The sequence below is a fragment of the Rhinopithecus roxellana genome, chromosome 11, assembly GCF_007565055.1.
Source record: "Rhinopithecus roxellana isolate Shanxi Qingling chromosome 11, ASM756505v1, whole genome shotgun sequence".
Lineage (NCBI taxonomy): Eukaryota > Metazoa > Chordata > Mammalia > Primates > Cercopithecidae > Rhinopithecus > Rhinopithecus roxellana.
This window is the reverse complement of record NC_044559.1, coordinates 107,376,967-107,396,496: the sequence shown is the minus strand read 5'-3', so window position 1 is coordinate 107,396,496 and position 19,530 is coordinate 107,376,967. Positions and strand designations below refer to the sequence as shown.

At 45.8% G+C, this 19,530-nt stretch overlaps 2 protein-coding genes across 2 annotated transcripts in view; both read left to right on the top strand.

Moving 5' to 3' along the window:
- MYO3A (myosin IIIA) overlaps window positions 1-9,922 on the top strand; it is a 292,667-nt gene extending 282,745 nt beyond the window's left edge. Inside the window, exons 34-35 of the mRNA XM_030940862.1 lie at window positions 369-512; window positions 9,218-9,922. Of these exons, the coding sequence (XP_030796722.1) occupies window positions 369-512; window positions 9,218-9,356 (283 nt within the window). The 3' untranslated portion in view covers window positions 9,357-9,922. The remainder of the gene's footprint in view (window positions 1-368; window positions 513-9,217) is intronic.
- A 3,738-nt stretch (window positions 9,923-13,660) lies between these two features.
- Window positions 13,661-19,530, top strand: part of GAD2 (glutamate decarboxylase 2) — a 90,492-nt gene continuing 84,622 nt past the window's right edge. Inside the window, exons 1-4 of the mRNA XM_030940805.1 lie at window positions 13,661-14,243; window positions 14,967-15,026; window positions 15,208-15,357; window positions 16,392-16,625. Coding sequence (XP_030796665.1) covers window positions 14,168-14,243; window positions 14,967-15,026; window positions 15,208-15,357; window positions 16,392-16,625 — 520 coding nt within the window. The 5' untranslated portion in view covers window positions 13,661-14,167. The remainder of the gene's footprint in view (window positions 14,244-14,966; window positions 15,027-15,207; window positions 15,358-16,391; window positions 16,626-19,530) is intronic.

Genomic DNA, 19,530 nt, shown 5'->3' with positions numbered 1-19,530 from the left:
TTAGTACACAAAGGTGAGCTTTTCTGATAATGGCCTAAAGGACAGTAGTGACCGCTGATCTAGACTGGCCAAACCGAAACACTGCAATCACTGGCTATTGTAGTAACCACTAGTTTGGTGCCAAGTTCAGTGCAATAGAACCAGAAAATGTGCTCCCACAGCTAATGTTCTATTCAGGTAAGATATGAAAGTTTTTTTTTTTTACTTATGGGATATACTGTTTTTCCCACATTTCCAGACCTTGCATTTCTACTGACATATGTATGTTACTCCTAAATTATAGTAAATAAAAGAAAAAAACAAGTATCTTATAAGTTTGAGTAGAAAATTCGATTGATGCAATGGTGTGTTTATGTGTTCATTTACAGTCAGGGAAAATTATTAGATTTGGAAGATTTCTATTATAAGGAATTTTTGCCCAGTCGTTCTGGACCAAAGAAACATAGCCCTAGTTTAAGAGAACGAAGACCACAGCAAGAACTCCAGAATCAATGTATTAAGGCTAATGAAAGGTAAAAAGCTAAACTTTAAAGTACAGCATTTGCAGTTTTATACTCACAATTTCATTTCTTAAGATATTTCACTTTATATATAGATGAATGACAAAGCGTTCTTACTGAATATTGCATCTTTTGAGTGATATGGTGTTTAAAAGTAACGTCATGTACAGTGTTATGGTAGGGTAATCAGACACCTCAGTTTTCCTAGCAAAAACTGAGTTTTATACCTGTTTTCTTTTTTTTTTTTTTTTTTTTTTTTTTTTTTTTTTTTTTTTTTTTTTTTTGTTGAGACGGAGTCTTGCTCTGCCGCCCAGGCTGGAGTGCAGTGGCCAGCTCTCAGCTCACTGCAAGCTCCGCCTCCCGGGTTCACGCCATTCTCCTGCCTCAGCCTCCCGAGTAGCTGGGACTACAGGCGCCCGCCACCACGCCCGGCTAGTTTTTTGTATTTTTTTTTAGTAGAGACGGGGTTTCACCGTATTAGCCAGGATGGTCTCGATCTCCTGACCTCGTGATCCGCCCGTCTCGGCCTCCCAAAGTGCTGGGATTACAGGCTTGAGCCACCGCGCCCGGCCTATACCTGTTTTCTTGATGTAATTATTAACAAAAACTCCTGTTATTTAATAAAAGTACTTCACTTTGGATGATAAATTATTATATGGTCATCTAATTGTAAGCAATATATCATATCCAAAATCTATATTCAAGCTCAACCAATGTAATTTTAATTACTCATTGGTTTCTTAATTATGCTTGTTAATTTCTCAGAATCAATGATGTCAGACCCAAAAACATTTGAGAGAAAATTTCATAGAAAAATGCATATTTTGGCTTCAATTCTCACCTTGCCACCAACTTTCTGACATTAAGTAAATTATTTTGCAGCTTATTTCATACTTGGGGAATTTTTTTCTCCTTCTTCCCAAAATATGTGTGGAGTTTTGAGATCAGGGTACATAATAAAACAAACATGGCATATGAAAAATGGGAGTAATGACGGAAAACAAAAAGCTGTTCATCCAGAATTCTAAATGAATATCCTGTGAGCCTGGGGTCCTCAGAACCCTCACCCATTTTACAGCGTGACATGGTGGTTAAGAAAAGAAGTTTTAGAGTCACATGGTCTTAGGTTTGGTTCCTGATCCTGCTGCTTAGTTGCTGAATGACCTTGCTCATGTTGGCTGACCTCTTTAAGCTTCATTTCCATATCTGCAAAAGAATTTCCACCTGAACTATGATATTTGCCCTTTGCCTCCAAAAGATGTGCTCTTCCATCTTGGGATCCAGAACTGTAACATGTTGGAGCTTGGAGTTGTTCTAGTTTAACCGCAGAGCTCTGTACAGAAGAACACCAAATGCCAGAAAGATTAAGTGATTTGCTCAAGGTCACACATTGAGTTAGTGAACTAAAATCCCAGATGTGCACTCCATGCCCATTTGCTTTTCACTGACTTACCTGCTTCCCATTTTAAAAGCTCACTCTGCCGCTTCTCCAATGTATCCTTCTGCTTCCCCCCACTGGCAGACACACTGTCTACTATGAAAGCATTCTATCCCTGAAATACTCCTGATGTAGACTAAGTGATGTCTATGGGTGTGTATTTAGTATCCACTGGAATAAATGCTAGCAGCTAGCATTGTTGACTGCCTCTTTGTGCTAGGCACTATGCTATTGTCTCATTTAATCCTCACAGCAACCGCATAAGGCAGTTACTTTTATTGCCCCATTTTATAGATGAGGAGGCTAAGTCTACAAAGTTTAGTGACTGCGAAGAGTCACCTAGATGATAAGTTCATGGAGCCAGAATTTGAACACATGGCTTTCTACGTTTAGAGTTGACGGCCTTAACCATTACTCGGTATTTCCATCCTATGCAAAAGATCATGCTGGGCATTTGAAGAAGGGCTGGATAGAATAGTGCGTAAGATGTGATCCTTACTCCAAGAGCTTGATGCTAGAGGAAAAGTATACTGATATAACAAAACTGAACAAGGTAACTCAGATAAGGTTTTTTTTCTAAACTAAGGAAGATTACAGAGACAAAACAGCCGTGACAGTATTCTGAATTTAAAATAGAAAACAAAAACCAAACAGCAGAATACTGCTATTGAAACAACTGGAGAAATTTGAGACTAAACTACATGTCAGAAGATGTTAGAGCACAAAGAATATCGTTTTGTGTATATACACACACCAAGTATTGGCATTGCCCAAGAAAGAAGGTGTAAGTCTGGGAGTAATAGACAACAGCAATGGTGACTTGAGTGCCTTGTGATTTTTTTAATTGACAAATAAACGTGTATAAACTTATGGTATAGAACACGTTTTAAGATATGTGTACATTGTGGAATGGCTTGATCATGCTAATTAACATATGAATTACCTCACTTAGCTATCTTTTTTATGGTGAAAACACTTAAAATCTACCCTCAGCAGTTTTCAATTACACAATACATTGTTATTAACTATAGTCACCATGTTGTACAATAGATCTCTTGAACTCATTCCTCCTGTCTAACTGACATTTTGTATCCTTTGACTGATCTCTCCCCAGTCACCCGACCAGTCCCCTGGTAAACACTATTCTACTCACTGCTCTGTGTGCTTGTCTTTTTTTCTTGGTTTCCACATATAAATGAGATCACGCTATATTTGTCTTTCTGCACCTGACTTCTTTCACCTAGCACTCTGTCCTCCAGGTTCATTCGTGTTGTTACAAATGGCAGGATTTCCTTCTTTTCTAAGGTGGAAGGGTGTTCCACTGTGTACATATACCACATGTTCATTATCCATTCATCCATTGATAGACTCTTAAGCTGATTCCATATCTTGGCTCTTGTGAATAATGTTGCAATGAACAGCTGAGTGCAGATCTTTTTTTTTTTTTTTTTTTTTTTGAGTGAGTCTCGCTCTGTCATCCAGGCTGGAGTACAGTGGTGCAATCTCGGTTCACTGCAACCTCTGCCTCCCAGGTTCAAGCAATTCTTCTGCCTCAGCCTCCCGAGTAGCTGGGATTACAGGCACGTGCCACCATGCCCGGCTAATTTTTATATTTTTGGTAGAGACACGGTTTCACCATGTTGGCCAGGCTGGTCTCGAACTCCTGACATCAATTGATCCACCCGCCTAGGCCTCCCAAAGTGCTAGGATTACAGGCGTGAGCCACAGCGCCCAGCCCAGATCTCTTTCTAACATACTGATTTCATTTCCTTTGGATATATACCCAGAAGTAGGATCATATTTTTTTTATTTTATTATTTATTTATTTATTTATTTATTTTGAGACACAGTCTCGCTCTGTCACCCAGGCTGAAGTTCAATGGCATGATCTCAGCTCACTGCAACCTCCACCTCCCAGGTTCAAGTGATTCTCCTGCCTCAGCCTCCTGAGTACCTGGGATTACAGGTGCCTGCCACCACAGCCATCTAATTTTTGTATTTTTAGTAGAGATGGGGTTTTGCCATGCTGGCCAGGCTGGTCTCAAACTCCTGATCTCGGGTGATCTGCCCACCTTGGCCTCCCAAAGTGCTGAGATTACAGGTGTGAGCCACCACACCCAGCCTGTTTTTAATTTTTTGAGGAACTGCCATACTCTTTTCCATAATGGCTGTACTAATTGACATTCCCACCAATGATGTGCAAGAGTTTCCCTTTTCTCCCCACCTTTGCTGACATTTGTAACCTTTCATCTTTTTTATAGTAACCATCCTAACAGGTATGAGATGATATCTCATTGTGTTTGTAATTTGCATTTCCCCTATGATTAGTGATATTGAGCATTTTTTCATATACGTGTTGACTATTTCTCAGTCTTCTTTTCAGAAATGTTTATTTGGGTCTTTTGCCCATTATTTAATTGGGTTATTTGCGGGTTGTTTTCTGTTTGGGTTTTTTTTTCTAAGTTGTATCAGTTCCTTCTATATTTTGGATATTAACCACTTTTTAGATATATAGTTTGCAAATATTTTCTCACATTTAAATGATTGTTTCTTCATTCTGTTGAATATTTCCTCTGCTGTGCAGAAGCTTTTTAGTTTGATATAATCCCATTTGTCTATTTTTTGCTTTTGTTGCTAGTGCTTTTGAGATCACAATCATTGCCCAGACGAATGTCATGGAGCTTTTCCCTTATAATTTGTTTCTTTTCTTTTCTTTTCTTTTCTCTTTGTAGGCAGCATCACATGAGCTAGCCCCTATATTTTCTTCTAGTAGTTTTGCAGTTTCATGTCTTATGTTTAAGTCTTTAATCCATTTGGAATTGATTTTTGTGTGTGAGATTGCTTTTTGTAAGCGAGATAACTATCTAATTTCATTCATCTGCATGTGGACATGCAGTTTTTCCAACACCATTTATTGAAGAGACTGTCCTTTCCCCATTGTGTGTTTCTGGCATGTTTGTTGAAAATCAAATGACTGTAAATGTTGGATTTATTTCTGGGCTCTCTATTCTGTTCCATTGGTCTATGCATCTGTTCTTATGCCAGTACCATGCTGTTTTACTTACTATAGCTTTTTAATACAGATTGAAATCAGGCAGTGTGATGTCTCCCAGATTTCTTCTTTTTGCTCAAGATAGCTTTGACTATTTGGGGTCTTCTGTGGTTCTATATAAATTTTAGGATTGATTTTCCTATATTTGTGAAGACTGTCATTGGAATTTTGATAGAGATTCCATTGAATCTGTAGATTGCTTTGGGTAGTATGAGCATTTTACCAATATTAATTATTCTGATCTATGAACAGGGAATATCTTTCCACTTATTTGTGTCATCTGCAGTTTCATTCATCAGTGGTTTATACTTTTCAGTGCATAGGTCTTTTACCTCCTTGGTTAAATTTATTCCTAAGTATTTTTTGTAGCTACTGTAAGTGAGATTGTTTTCTTGATTTTTTGTTGTTGTTGTTGTTGTTGATAGTTCATTGTTCTCATGGACTAAATGAATGAAAGCTGATGGCAGGCAATCGGTGATTAGAGAATGGCACTAGAGAAAAAGAGGACAACAAGAGGCTGACATCTGCTTGTCTCCTCTGAAGATGGGACCTAGTGGGGTCTCTGTTGGGCAGTGGTGAGAGATGTGGGTTGTTTAGGGCATAAGCAGGTTTTAATTATGGCAAAAAGATCAATGGAGGATGAAAAGGGGAAAATAAGATGGAACACAAGTGCCTCATTTAAGAGACAGGAGAATTGTGAAAGAAGCATGAACAAAAAAAGAGGCAAAAGGATACAAGGAGGAAAGCATAAGATTTGAGACCTATAGACCCGGGTTTGAATCTGCACTCCATTTCTGACTAGCCATAGCAACTAGGATCAGTCTGTTTTCTCATCTGCAAATTGAGAATAACAAGAATCTAAGGCCTTGCAGAGTTGTCCTTAGAATTAGAAATAATGTGTGTGATATACCTGGCAGATAGTTGACATTTAATATTCTTACAACAGAAATAAGCTGAATAGGTATGAAAATTCAAGTCAGTAACTCAAAAGAGGATGATTTGCTCCTTCAATACCCATCATGATGCTGCTTGACCTTCCCTGTCAAGCATCCACTGGGCTCAGGGTGTCCTGAAAGACCTTGCCAAAGGTCTTTTTCTTTTTCTTTGCCTTTTAATTCCCTATTCAGAATGGACCAGAATAAAAGCATATTCCATCTGCAGGCCACGTTCTAGACCTCTCCTTTCATCATTATTTTCATTCATTTGCATATACTTCCAATGGCCTTGCCCTCTCTCCTTCAATTATATTCAACTGGTAAACTCCAATGCTGAGTAAAATCAGAACAATTTAATCCCACTTAAAATTATGACCACACCTTAGGCAGGCCCTTAGTTACTTTGCAATATTACATTTCCCTAAAAATCCTTTATGCCACTTTCCCGGTCCACTCTTTCAAACTTCCTCCTCTCTCCTCAAACCCTCCAAACTTCCTGGCTCTCAGCTGACAACCTTCTCTTATAACAGTAGCAGATAACAGACACATGCTGAATCTATCCTACCACTTACCCATCTATTTCCCTCAGGATATTATGGATGACCTTTCCACCCTCCTAGCTAAAGTGAAACCTTCCCTTTGTGCACTGAATTCAAGTCCTATCACTGACTCAAGGGCATTGTCCTGCAATTGTCCCCTCTGTCTTCTGCACCTTGAATGTTTGTTCTCTTTACCAAATCATTTCTGGCAATTAGTGAACATGATGCATTCAGATCCATCATAAAATACACCCTTGACCCAATCCCCGCTTTACAACCAACCACTTTTTCTGCTCTTCAGTATAGTAAATAAATAAAACATGAAAGAGTAATGATACTACCCCCTGCACATTCTTTCTTCCTATTCTTTTGAGCCGCTTCACTCAGGTTTTCTCTCCTAGCACAACACTGAAATTGCCTCTGACAAGGTCAACAGTGACCTCCATTTTGCCATGCTCGGTGATTTTACACCTATGTTACTCATTTTTTCTTTAAGTACTTCATTCATTGGCCTTCAGGACAGCACTTCTCTTGGTTTGCCTCTTGCCTTACTGGCTGCTGTTTCTCATTCTTCCTGCTGACTTTTCTCATTTCACTGATCTCTCAATAATGGAGTGTCCCAGTCCTTTGCTTTATCAACATGCACTCTCATGACCTTAAATATTGTCTGTGTACTTAAAATTCCTGGCCTGGCACTGTGGGTCATGCTTGTCATCCCAGCACTTTGGAAGGCTAAGACAGGAGGATCACTTGAGCCCAGAAGTTCAAGACCAGCCTGGGTAACATTAGTGGGATCCTGTCTTTACAAAAACATAAAAATAAAAAAAGTATCCAGGCGTAGTGGCTCACGCCTGTAGTACCAGCTACTCAGGAAGCTGAGGCTGGAGGATCAGTTGAGCTTTGGAGGTTGAGACTGCAGTGAGGCTGTTATTGTACCATTTCACTTTAGCCTGGGTGACAGAGTGAGAAAGAGAGAGAGAGAAGGGAGGAAGGGAGGAAGGGAGGAAGGGAGGAAAGGAGGAAGGGAGGAAGGGAGGAAGGGAGGAAGGAAGGAAGGAAGGAAGGAAGGAAGGAAGGAAGGAAGGAAGGAAGGAAGGAAGGAAGGAAGGAAGGAAATTGTCTTTGTACTTAAAATTTGTGAATTGAAATATCTACCCTTGCCATGACTCATGTATTTGATATCCTCTTGAATATCTAATAAATATCTCTAACTTAGCATAACCAAAACTAAAATCTTTATCCCACTGCAAAAATTATGCTTCTCTGCAGTATTCCCCATCTTATTAAATGACAGTATCCTTCCAGTTGTTTAAGCCAAAAGGCTTGGGGACATTCTTGGTTCTTCTCTTTCACACCCCAATTTAATCCATCAGTGAGCCAACCCCTTTCAGTTCTACTTCCAAGTATGACCAGAATCTGGCCAGTTCTCACCTCCTCCTCCACAAGCCTAGTGTAAGCCACTATCAGTCTTACTTAGATTACTACAGAATCTCTTAACAGGCCTTCCTCCTTTCATCCTGGTAGACAGATCCTGTTATGCGTGATTCCTCTGCACAGAGCCCTTCAATGTTTATCTCACTGTAAGTAGAAGTCAAGTCCTTGAGGTGGTCCAAATTATCTGAACACTAAATTATCTGAACACTCTATCCTCATTCTTCCTTCTCTCATCTCTTGCTATTTCCCCCTCTTGCTTACTCTTTTCAAGCCACAGTGGTCTTTTCAAGCCACTTGCGGCCTTTACGTTGCTTGATCTATCCTCCTGGAAGTACTGCCCTTCCCCACGAGATCTGCATGGCTTACTCACTCTCTTCCTTCAGGTCTCTCTTCATATATCACCTTATCAGAGAGGGCTTTCCAACCACCCTGTATGAAATTGCCTGTACACACACACATGCACACACACACACACCACTCTTTCCCCATTACCCTAGCTTTACTTTTCTGTGCAGCACCTCTCACCACCTGGTGTTTTCAAGTTGTCCGTGGGTCTCTCCTGCACTAGACTATAAACTCCATGACAGCAAGGACTCCTGCTCACCCGTCACTTACACTGGTGGCTGGTGCTTAGCAGGTGTTCAGTGAATGAATGAATGAGTGAGGAGTGAATGAACCTATGTAGTTGCATTTTTAGGGAATATCCCACTTCCCCGACAAGCTGCAGAATCTAAAGGTAAGCACTGGCAGGGGTTCCCAGCAACGGATTCAGAAACTTAGCCCAGCAACCTCATTCAAAACACTGAAACACTGAAAAAGCCAACAGGGCCCGTAGCTCTTGGTGCCACTACCAAAGCAGTTGGTCAGATTTTGAGCGAGCATTTTTTAAAGAAACATCTGAGCAGTTTTAAAATGGAAAATATTGAGTGTCTATTTGGGCAATTTGAGTTTTTTCTGTTTGACCAAAGTGTGTTAAAATTAAGGTATTAAAATAAATATTTGGTTTTTGGTTGTGAATTATTGCAATCCAAACTCACCTTTCCAAACTGCACTTTCTGAAGCTTTACTTAGCACGTATCTAAACGCCATCACCAGGCGCCACCAGCCCCTCTGCTCCTCAGCTTAGAGGAGTTTTGAAAACTTGCTGAGAATTATCGCAGATACGTTTGGCCATTATCCAGTCATTTCAATTGTGTCTTTCCTAAACGTCCGCGGTTGGCGGAACGTGAGAGGAAGAGGACCCGCCTAACTCGGGGTAGGTGGGGACGCGCTGCTCAATGTGGTGCGGTTGACACTCCGGCCCTGGGTTTCGTTTGCAGGTGCTGGGCGGCGGAGAGCCCCGAGGAGGAGGAGGAGGAGAAGAAGGAGGAGGAGAGAGGGGCAGCAGCCAACCCCTACGACTTCAGGAGGCTCCTGCGCAAAACCTCCCAGCGCCGGCGCCTAGTCCAGCAGTCCTAGCCGCGCAACAAGGCTGACACCGCCGTCGGAAGGCGCTCGAGCCTGCGGGGCAGCAGAAGCCGAGCAGGCACTCTGGGGTTGGCACCAGCAGGCACTGAAGTGCGGCCCTGATCTCCGCAGAGGCTGCCTGCTGCGCTCGGCTCTCAAGTGCCTGGGCCGGCCTTCCGTGCCCCGAAAGAAGAGACCTGGGAGCCCTCGGGAATCCTCCCCCGACGCCTTCTCTCCGAACCCCGCACCCTCCTTTTTCACCAGCCGGCCAGTTGGGGCATCCCTGAATCGATCTCTTTGTTCTTTTTTTTTTTTTTTTTTTTTTTTTTTCCTACTCCTGTGGCCTCCACTGCGTCTGGGATCTCGCCAACCCTTCTCTCATTTGGGGTGACTTCACAGATTTTTTTCTTGGAAACGGCTTTTCTTAGTCAACAGAACACATGCTAGCGGTTGAATCTTAAGAGAAAAAAGCCCGGGAGGGGTGGGGAGAATTTCGAAGATGTACTTCATCTCAAACTTGCTCTTTCTCTTCCTTTGGTTATTAAGGTTGCTAAATAAAGGAAGTGCCTTGGAAAACCCGTGGTTTGCGTGACTGATCCCTCATTTTCCCTTCTGGGGCTTCTGCTATAAGGCTGTGCTGGTGACGGTGCCCAAGGAGGGGAGTTGAGGTGCCTTCATCAGCGAACTCCCAGCACCACCCAGCCACTTCAGACAAACACAATCTAAGCTAAAACCCCTTACCACACAAACGCAGAGGCCTCCAATCTCTAAATTCCCAACACACCACACGTGCTTGCCTGCAGGATGCCTTCCCAATCTGTGTGGCTGTCTTTGGCCCCATCTATAAAGATGCTGGTGCCCCCACTGGGTGGAACTGTCAGATTTCAGGTTCTCCCAGTCTGCAGATTTGGGGCCGTCTTTGCTACTCCGACTCTGTGTGTATTTAAAATGGGGGAGGCTAGTGGGTGGACAGAAGTTTGCATTACTGGGTTGACTGCACCTTATTCTAAAATCCGGTTTAAGCTGTTTTATGAAACTGACATTCCCATCTAAGCAACCTGGAGAGGGTGAGGACAGGTGATGAGGTTGTTGCATGGAATAGGAAGAAGGGTTCTGACCAGGATGGGGCTTACTTGTGTAGGTGCCCTTGGCTCCTGCACCCACAGGCCGGAGTCAAAAGACTCTGGGGAAATATTCAAAGAGTGAGGGCACGTGCAGGGGGCTCAGAAGGTTTGTTGTACCGCTGGTCCACAGGGCATCTCTCCAACTCAAAGAGTTGGCACCAAAAGGTCCCCAGAGACAACTCTTCATTTTACAGATGCAATGTGGCCAAGGGGAAACCTGCAGCTATGGCAGGGCAGAGTCCAAGTGCACTCCAGGCCTTCTTTTTCCCTGGATTAGCGGCACAGCCTCACTGAGTTTGCGACTGAAAAGTAAGGAGTGACCCTCAGCTGTGTGAATGCACTGAGCAGCCTTGGAAACCCAGGAAACCAGCACAGCAGATCACCAGAGAAGGGCTGGGAGGGGCAGGGGTGTCTAAAACCCAAAGTGGCCTGGCCCCCTTCCACCTCTAGCCACCTGTCCACTTGCCTCCAGAAGGCCTGGGTTTGTGGTGAGGGCGGAGCAGGGGCCAGGGGAAGGAGCAGTAAGCTGAACCCAGCTTTTCTGCCTGGCTTCCTTCTAGGCTTCCTTCTGGGGTGGCCCCTGAAGACAAGAGCCCTGGCACTCAACCCCTTCTATTACTTCTATTGGTGTAGGGAGAATTTAGGGAGGGAGTCTGTTGCTTCCCTCCCTAAATTCTCCCTACACCAATGTTTTAAGTGAGAATAGAGAAGAGAATGGCAAAGGCTTAGTGAATGCTTGGTTGCAGTGTTTTTGTGTTCTTCCGTGGTTCTTTGTTTCCTCTCCTTTTCTTTCCATCTTCCCTTCTTTCTCTGTCCTTTGACACTTAAGCATGGGAAGGACAGAGGAAAATGTGTGCCAGACACTCTTCTTTGGGTGAGCCTGAGATGCATCTTAGTAAACCACAGACACCTAAGGAAACTGTCCCTACAAGCCGGAGGATTGGGTCTGTCTCCCTCATCTGAGGAAGAGCTTTCCAAATCTTTCCCCCAGCACTGGCCGCCTTCCCTTCCCGTTCACTGGCTGCCTCCTTTGTGAACTAATGACTGTAATTATTACCTCCCAGAGCTCTTTTGTTATCTCCAACCCCAAGTCCTGGAGAGGGGGAATGGGCTCTTTAGTGAAATGAAAGTCATTACAAAGCAAATTACTGTCTAGGGAGGGACAGCCTTCAGCAAAGACAAATCAGATCCCCGTCTGCATCTGAAGTAGGGTGAGTTTAAATAAAAAATGTAAATACCACCATTAGATGGAAAGTACTCCAGAGCTGTGGGATTTAATGTAAACGGTAGCACTTGAAGCCATTGCTTTACCAAAAAGAAAAAAAAATTCAGTTAAATTCGGGTGTTTTCATCTGTTTCTTCTTCGGGGGTTGTGTGTGTTTTAAACGCTTGTTTTTAAGAACCTTTATGTTTTCAACCATTCATCCATAGTAGAAAGTTCTGCAACCTGAGACTGCTGGCTTGAAGCAAAACCTTTGCAGGACTTGATATGGATTTCAACAAAGAACCAGCCTCTGCGAGGCTGGAGAGAGCTGCAGAGCTGCCATGCCTTAAGTGCAGATAGCTGAACCGCAAGTCTTTAGGTTTCCGGAGTTGTTATCGTGGTGACCTGGAGTGTCAGAGCCAGGAGAGCGAAAAGGAGGAGCCAAATTGAGCCCTGAGTTTTCGACCACCCAGGCTCCCACAGCCTGGTCCAGACTTCTCCACCTAGGGCGCTCAGCGCTAGCCTTCGGCAGGACCCTATCAAGGCCCCACTGGTTCCCTGCTCTCATCCTGGTGCCTGGACCCAGCTGCCCTAGTGTGGATCCCATGACTCCCCAGGGAACCCCTGGACTCAGGCACGCCAGAAGAAGACAGCACTTTGTGGAGAGAATTGACCAGGGACAGTTGTGCTCCAGGATAGAGGACTTGAGCCTGTATGCGTCCAACATGTGCCCCAGGATGTCCCTTCTAAGCGAGGGTCGAGAGGTCCTCGCCCAGACGGGATCCCCGGGTCTCTGTTTTGGTAGCAGCTTTGGTAGCTGGTTCAGGAGGTCAGAGAAAGAAAACGGCTTGTAAACACAATGGAAATGACAGGCGCTCTGGCCAGGCGCGGGGACGGCAGCCGCCTCGGGAAGCCGACCTCAGTCAGTCCTTTCCCTTCTCTCACTCCCTCCCTCTCCCCCAGAGCCCCGGAGATGCGAGGTGCACTTGAAGTTCATCTCCACTGCCCGGAGAATGCAGCGTAAACCGTCAAAGGGCTCCCAATCCTCAGGGCGTCCTCCCTGTCTGTAACAGCTTTTTGTAGAAAGGAAATCATCAAAAAGATTCTGACTTTCTCCTCCTTTCTTTATTAGAAAAAGAGAAAACCCTTACTTTAACGCCTCAGAGAGAGCCAATCTCGCGCTCCCGGGCGCTGCCGCGAAGATTCTCTGGGGGCGAGTGGGGGCAATGGTTTGAAGTCCCTTGAAACGAGGGCCCTGCAGGGGATGCCTTCTTTCCTACTCGGATTTGTAAAGCCGAGATTGCTTAGTTGGAAACCCTGTTCTCTCCTCCCAGGCACACACAGATTCCCCTTCCACGCCAGCCGCGGGCCCTTCCACGCCTCCGCGGGCCAAGGTCACCAAATACCCTGATTCCATCCCCCACCCGCCATCAATCCTGCCCACTCTGGCCGCTCTGTCTCGTTCCCTTCCAAGAAGTTTCCATTCGTTTTATTTTTTTCCCCAGCCCGAGGTCCTCTAGACTCCAGCGTGGATTTTAATTGCCTCAATCAGCAGTCATTCTTCCCAGCCGTCACTCAGAAGCTGGACGGTGGGTCCCGCGATCTAGCCCTTGGCTGCGCAGGAACAGTGCACCCCCGGGGACGGCGAGCTTCAGCGGGCAGGCGTCAGGCTCTACTAAGGCGCTGAAATGAGCCCATCAGCGGGTAGGAGCCCTTCCCCCGCCGTCCCCTCCCCAGGCTCGTGAACGGCGCCTGATGCCGGCCCGGGGCGCGAGCTCCCGAGGTCGCAGCGACCTCAGCACCCGCTTGGAGGAGGGCGGCGCGGGAACCCCGCTTCCTTCCCCTCAGCAGGAGCCAGACCTCAAACAACACCCCAATCGATGCACACAGAAAACCCCTCTGGGCCACGCTTCCTCGTCTCGCCGAGGTCTCCCCAGTCTGCCCCTGGCTGACGCTGGCGCGCAGCGGCTGTGGCAGCACCCGGGACAGCGGCCGCCTGCACTTCCCACCTCTGGCTCGCCCGAGGACGCGCTGGCACACCTCCCACCCCCTCACTCTGACTCCAGCTGGCGTGCACGGTCTGCCTCGCATCCTCACGACTCAGCTCCCTCCCTCTTCCGTGTTTTTTTCCTCCGCCGCCCCCTCATTCATCCCCACTGGACTCCCTTTCCCTCAAATGCTCTGGGGCTCTCCGCGCTTTCCTGAGTCCGGGCTCTGAGAACCCTTAGGTAGTACCCGTCCCTTTTAAGGCTTCCCGGCTTCCAAAGCATTGCCACATCCCTAAACCCTGCCTCCAGCTCTCATACACACACGCACACTCAGACACGCGCGTTTTCTGTTCCTGCGTGACACCCGCACTCGCCGCTCGGCCCCGCCGGTCCTCGGGCTGTGCCCTCCTCCCGCCACACGGGCACGCACGCGCGCACAGGGTCAAGCCCAAGGCAGCTCGCCCGCAGCTCGCACTCGCAGGCGAACTGCTCCAGTCTCCAAAGCCGATGGCATCTCCGGGCTCTGGCTTTTGGTCCTTCGGGTCGGAAAATGGCTCCGGGGATTCCGAGAATCCCGGCACAGGTAGGAAGGAGAACAGGGGCCTGCGGCGGGAGAGTTTTGCGGTGGTCTTGGGTTTGCGGGGCTACGGAGAAGACGAAGGAGGTTTTTCCACCCGCAACAGGAAACTTCTTTGGGCGCTTCTCCCTGCTTTTGGGCTAAGTCCTTGACGGCCCAAGAGCTCAAGACCTCTACAGCCTCTCGTCCCCTGGGAAGACGCCCAAATAGTCTCGGGCCCCTTCCACAGAAGGTTCGAAGAGCCCCCCAAAGACCGCGGTGTCTCGGGGACATGGAATTCCATGGGCCTGGGGCGCTGCTAAAATCCAGGTGTCTGGACCCTGGGGAGGGACGGAGTGACCGTGAAGATAGAAAAAAAAATGGGAAAGGTGAGAGATTTCTTGGTCTAGAAAGACAGCCTGCGAAAAAATGGATAGCTTCAGTATTTAGGAAAACTCGTCCAAGCTTGGCAGGGAGAGGAGTTTGCCTGAGCCGACTGGCACCTGGAAGGGCAGCGGTGTGGGCTTCTCCTTGGGAAACAGATCAAGTAAATGAGGGCTGGCCCGGGCCGCCAGGCTCCCGCTTGCCTCCCGCACCTGCCGGCCTCACCGAGTCCTGAGTGGCCCCCAGGAGGAATGCAGCCCCTTCCCGGACCCGGGACTGATTGATGTTCACACAGAACGAAATTTCACACGTCCGTCTGCTGTTCTCTTTCCGCCTCGCTGTCCGCCTGCCTGTCCTTCCTTGCAGCGCGAGCCTGGTGCCAAGTGGCTCAGAAGTTCACGGGCGGCATCGGAAACAAACTGTGCGGTGAGTGCCCAGGGACAGGGGCGGGCAAGGTCGCTCGCTCGCTGCCCGCGGGGTCCAAGCCGTCTTCTCACCTCCGCATCCGGGTCAGCGGAGTAGGGGTTTCCTGGCTGCGGGTGGGCGGGAGCGAGGGAGCCGGCCCGGCGGAGGATTGATGAGGCCCGCGCTCGGTGTCCTTACCCAGCCCTGCTCTACGGAGACGCTGAGAAGCCGGCGGAGAGCGGCGGGAGCCAACCCCCGCGGGTCGCCGCCCGGAAGGCCGCCTGCGCCTGCGACCAGAAGCCCTGCAGCTGCCCCAAAGCGGATGTCAACTACGGGTTTCTCCACGCAACAGGTAAAGGCTCCTCGCGGAGCCCCGGGGCGCCCCTGCCCCTGTCTCTGCCCCGCCCACCTCGGCCGGTGGGGACCCGGCGCTGAGAACCCGACAGGGGCGTCGAGGTGGCGGCGGAGGCTGGACCTGCCAGAATCTTTAGTTGAAAGCGAGAAATGCGGGACCTGCCGGCTGGGTCCAAGCCCCCGAACCTGGCCTCTGAGCTCCAAGAGGGCTCTGAGGCCATGGCGCTCTTCCCCCAGCGCGGCCCTTGGGGTGGCGGGTGGCGGATGACCCAGGCGCTCGTGCGCGCACTGAATCGATGACGGCTGCCTTCCCTAGGCCACTGGGGCCTCTGGTGGGACTCGGTTTCCACATGTGCCCGAGAATGAAGAATTGCATGATTTTTTTAGGTCTTTAGATCACGAGAGTGATTTGTAGCTGAGATCGCACAAGAGAACGATTCCATTCACATGAAACCCGCGCGCCAAGTTTTACCCCCGTGCGCTTACACACCGTCTCCCAAATGTACGTCCGCGCACACACATGCAGACACACACACGCACACGCTCTCTCTTTCACACACACACACACACACACACACACACAGACTTTAGAAACAGCGGGCCTTCCTAGCCGACCAGAGATACTAGTGCTCCTGTTCCACTTTGGTTTGCCCGAAGGCATCCAGACAAACACTTCTGACGTGAAATATTTCCGTAAACATGTAAGATGGCTTACTGAGAAACAACGTTTAAGACGAACTCCTGTGAAGCAGATAAACGGAGACACACGCTCTTCAAAAAAAGAAAGTAAACAATATAAGTTATGAATTGAAATGCAGTAATTAATTTGGGGAAGAGGAGAAGTCGTAATTTCATTCATTCCCTTCACCTTTGAAAAATGTCTCCCTTTTAAAGAAAAATGTTCTGCGTTTCCAAAAGCTTTATTTAACATGAAATCTCTCAATTCAAAGAAATGTTATTGCCTCATCAAGATCTTGCCTTGAATATTTTCACAGTAAAATTAAAATGTGGCATTTTAATTCCATTCTTTAGACCTGCTGCCGGCGTGTGATGGAGAAAGGCCAACTTTGGCGTTTCTGCAAGATGTTATGAACATTTTACTTCAGTATGTGGTGAAAAGTTTCGATAGATCAACCAAAGTGATTGATTTCCATTATCCTAATGAGCTTCTCCAAGAGTATAATTGGGAATTGGCAGACCAACCACAAAATTTGGAGGAAATTTTGATGCATTGCCAAACAACTCTAAAATATGCAATTAAAACAGGTATTGTCTCATTGGAAATAATAAAGCTCTTTTTTCTTTTACAATTTTTATTTTACTTTTTTTCTCTAAAATGTTTTGTTTGATGGAGTTACTGATATTTTCAAAATTGCAAAGTTATTTTCATCACGTAAAAAATAGTCATTATTAGAATGATTCTAATCCAAAACACCTTCCACTGTTATTGTTCATGCTTCTGAAGTTGATAATGTCAGAAACATGATTTAAGTGTAAATCATCCGATTTTACGTTGCATGTATTTGGACACGGAGATTAACCACTGGTGTAGAAGTAAACATTCATCAGCAGAGACCAGCAGAAAGAACTCAAACGGAGAAAGAGAATATGGAAATAAAAGCTCCAAAAATGTATGACCGAAACAAAAGCCCGAATACCAGTGCTGTGCTGGTATTTTCTTTGGCATAAAACTGGTCAGAAACAGGACTCACCACCCTATTAATCATTGAGCAGGAGGGATGTTTTCACATTGTGTCAAATGGCCAACCTTTCAGATTTGAATTCAGATTTTCACTTATTTTTAAGGAGATGTGCACAACACACAAGCAGACATGATACAGGCTAGCTTAGCAATTCAGCCATGTTATATAAGGATGTGTGTTCCTCCCAGCCACTGTGGATGTGAGATAAAGGAAAAACGGGGGAGGGGCAAATCAGATATCCTTAGGGGGAAATTTTTTTAAATCTGCTTTTGTGGTTTCTTGGCTTTTCACAGGATTCTTTCTATTCCATCCATGTTACAGCTTCGTTTATAACATTTATTTGGGTGCATTCCGAGCTTTCATGTTATCTACACAAAGTCAGCTATTCATCTGCCCAGGTCTTGATTAACCTCGCTTTTTACATTGTCTCTAATCATCCTGATACACGATGGCATGGCATTTCATTAAGGCAATAAAAATAAGTATGAATGAATTTCCAGGGGCGGGGAGGACTTTATGGATCTAAATTGATTTAAAAGATTTGCTAGCAAATAAAAAAATGTGAAATATGACATGAACATCACCATAGAAACGTCATCTTTTTAGATTGCAAATATTTTGCTGATGAATTAGCAGTATTATGCTAATCAATAACAAACATTCTTAAAATGTTTGCTGTGAGAAGTTTAGTTCTTTTTTTCTCTTTGTTCACATTATTTATACCAGCAGAGAAGAAAGGTAGGCATACAAAAAGCCTTGGGACATAGATTTCTATCAAAGTCAGGCTGTGGAATAAGAGTTTTGAAGGTGTATCAGACATCATCCTCAGCATTCATAAGGAACCCACGTGATGTTTATACTAGGCATTAAACATTTTCCTACCCCTCCTCAGCTTTTCCTGCATTCATAGTGCAATCTTGAGTGATGCTTTTAATTCATTTTTTTGACCCATTCCCCATACCTTATATTTAGATATGTTAATAGTAAATTGCTGCCTATTGTTTGTATTGCTACCAAACCAAAAAGAACCTTTGGAAATGTTTTGTGTCTTCATCCTTGAAAGCTAGTGGTGCCTGAAATGCAGTCTAAAGAGTTAAGATACTGGGAACTGCAAGTCAGTGAAAGTAATAGTTCTGTCTATCAGTGTTGCATTTAGGGCCAGGAAAAGATGGGCTAATTCAACACTCAGATTTTGCCATAATGCTTGTGAAACTGTGAGGTATCACTGTAATGCATTTTATTTAAAGTTCAGATAAAAATGTGATGGATTAAGTTGGATTTCTAAGCAAGGCATATCAATTCAATCTCTCAATAGTTTTCATAACATATTTAGTCTGCTGGCCTTTTCCTTCAAATAGCATTTCAAAACATTAATGGCAGTCATTTTCTCTGTTCAGCTGGCAACTTTATAGATCTCTGTGCTAAAACTGTCATACTTGTCATCTAGTACTATTTAGGGCATTTCAAATTAGTTGCCATCCCTGCTACTACCAGACACTTTAATGCTCCTCAAGAGATGATTTTGTAAAATGCATATTATCATCTTGTTTCTACTGAGAGACCTTAACCTGATTTCCACTTGGGCTCCAAGCTTAGAGAGGAGTGAAGGGCAGTGGGAAAATAAAGTCTTCATGGATTGTTAAAATTACCTCTGTAAAAAGAAATGTTGGAACACAGAAAACTGAGCAGAGAATGATAGAATTCCAGAATAATTTTCATTTGCAGAGATCATTAGATTTGATGCTGGTGGTGGTGGTGCTGGCTGGGGAAGAGTAGGACTTAAATGTGGTCCTGAATCTTTTACCAAACCATCAGACAAAGGGAATTAAGCGATGAGGCTGCCCTAGTGTGAATGTTGCCAGGACATAAAGAGCAGTTTGGACCGACTTTTGGCCTCTTCCCAACTGATCGTGAGCACCAGGGTCAGAGTTGCCTGAGGCTGGTTGTTCCCAGAGTCTGCGCATCCTTCCGGGCTCATTTGCTAGTCTGCAGGGAGCATCCCTGAGTCTAAGCAGCCGTTCTCACATCTCAAGCTCACCATCTTCCTGGCCGCACAAGCTGTGTGTGGTCACCCGATGCCTGACGCAGTGTGCTCTGCTCCCATCACAGGGCCTGGCAGGGTGGCGACAGCAGCAGGAAGCCAAAGGCTGCAGGGACAGCTGACCGATGGGGGCAGGTCTCACAATTCCCTGGAGAGAGCCCTGCCTGGATTTGCTGGGCAGCCCTAGGAAGCAGCCTGTAGGGGCCACAGGACGAGAGCAAATGTCATTAGGGGAATATTGCTGCCAGAAATCAAGAGGGACTGTTGATCTGACCTGTCAAACCATCTCCCTCCCTATTTTCACATCATGATCAGGGAATGAAATTTTTGAGGCAGGAGAGATTCAGGTGAAATGGCACAGCAAGGTCAAAAAATATAGAGGGAGGAAGGGAAACCTAGCAATGAAAGCGTCAAACTTGTTTTCACC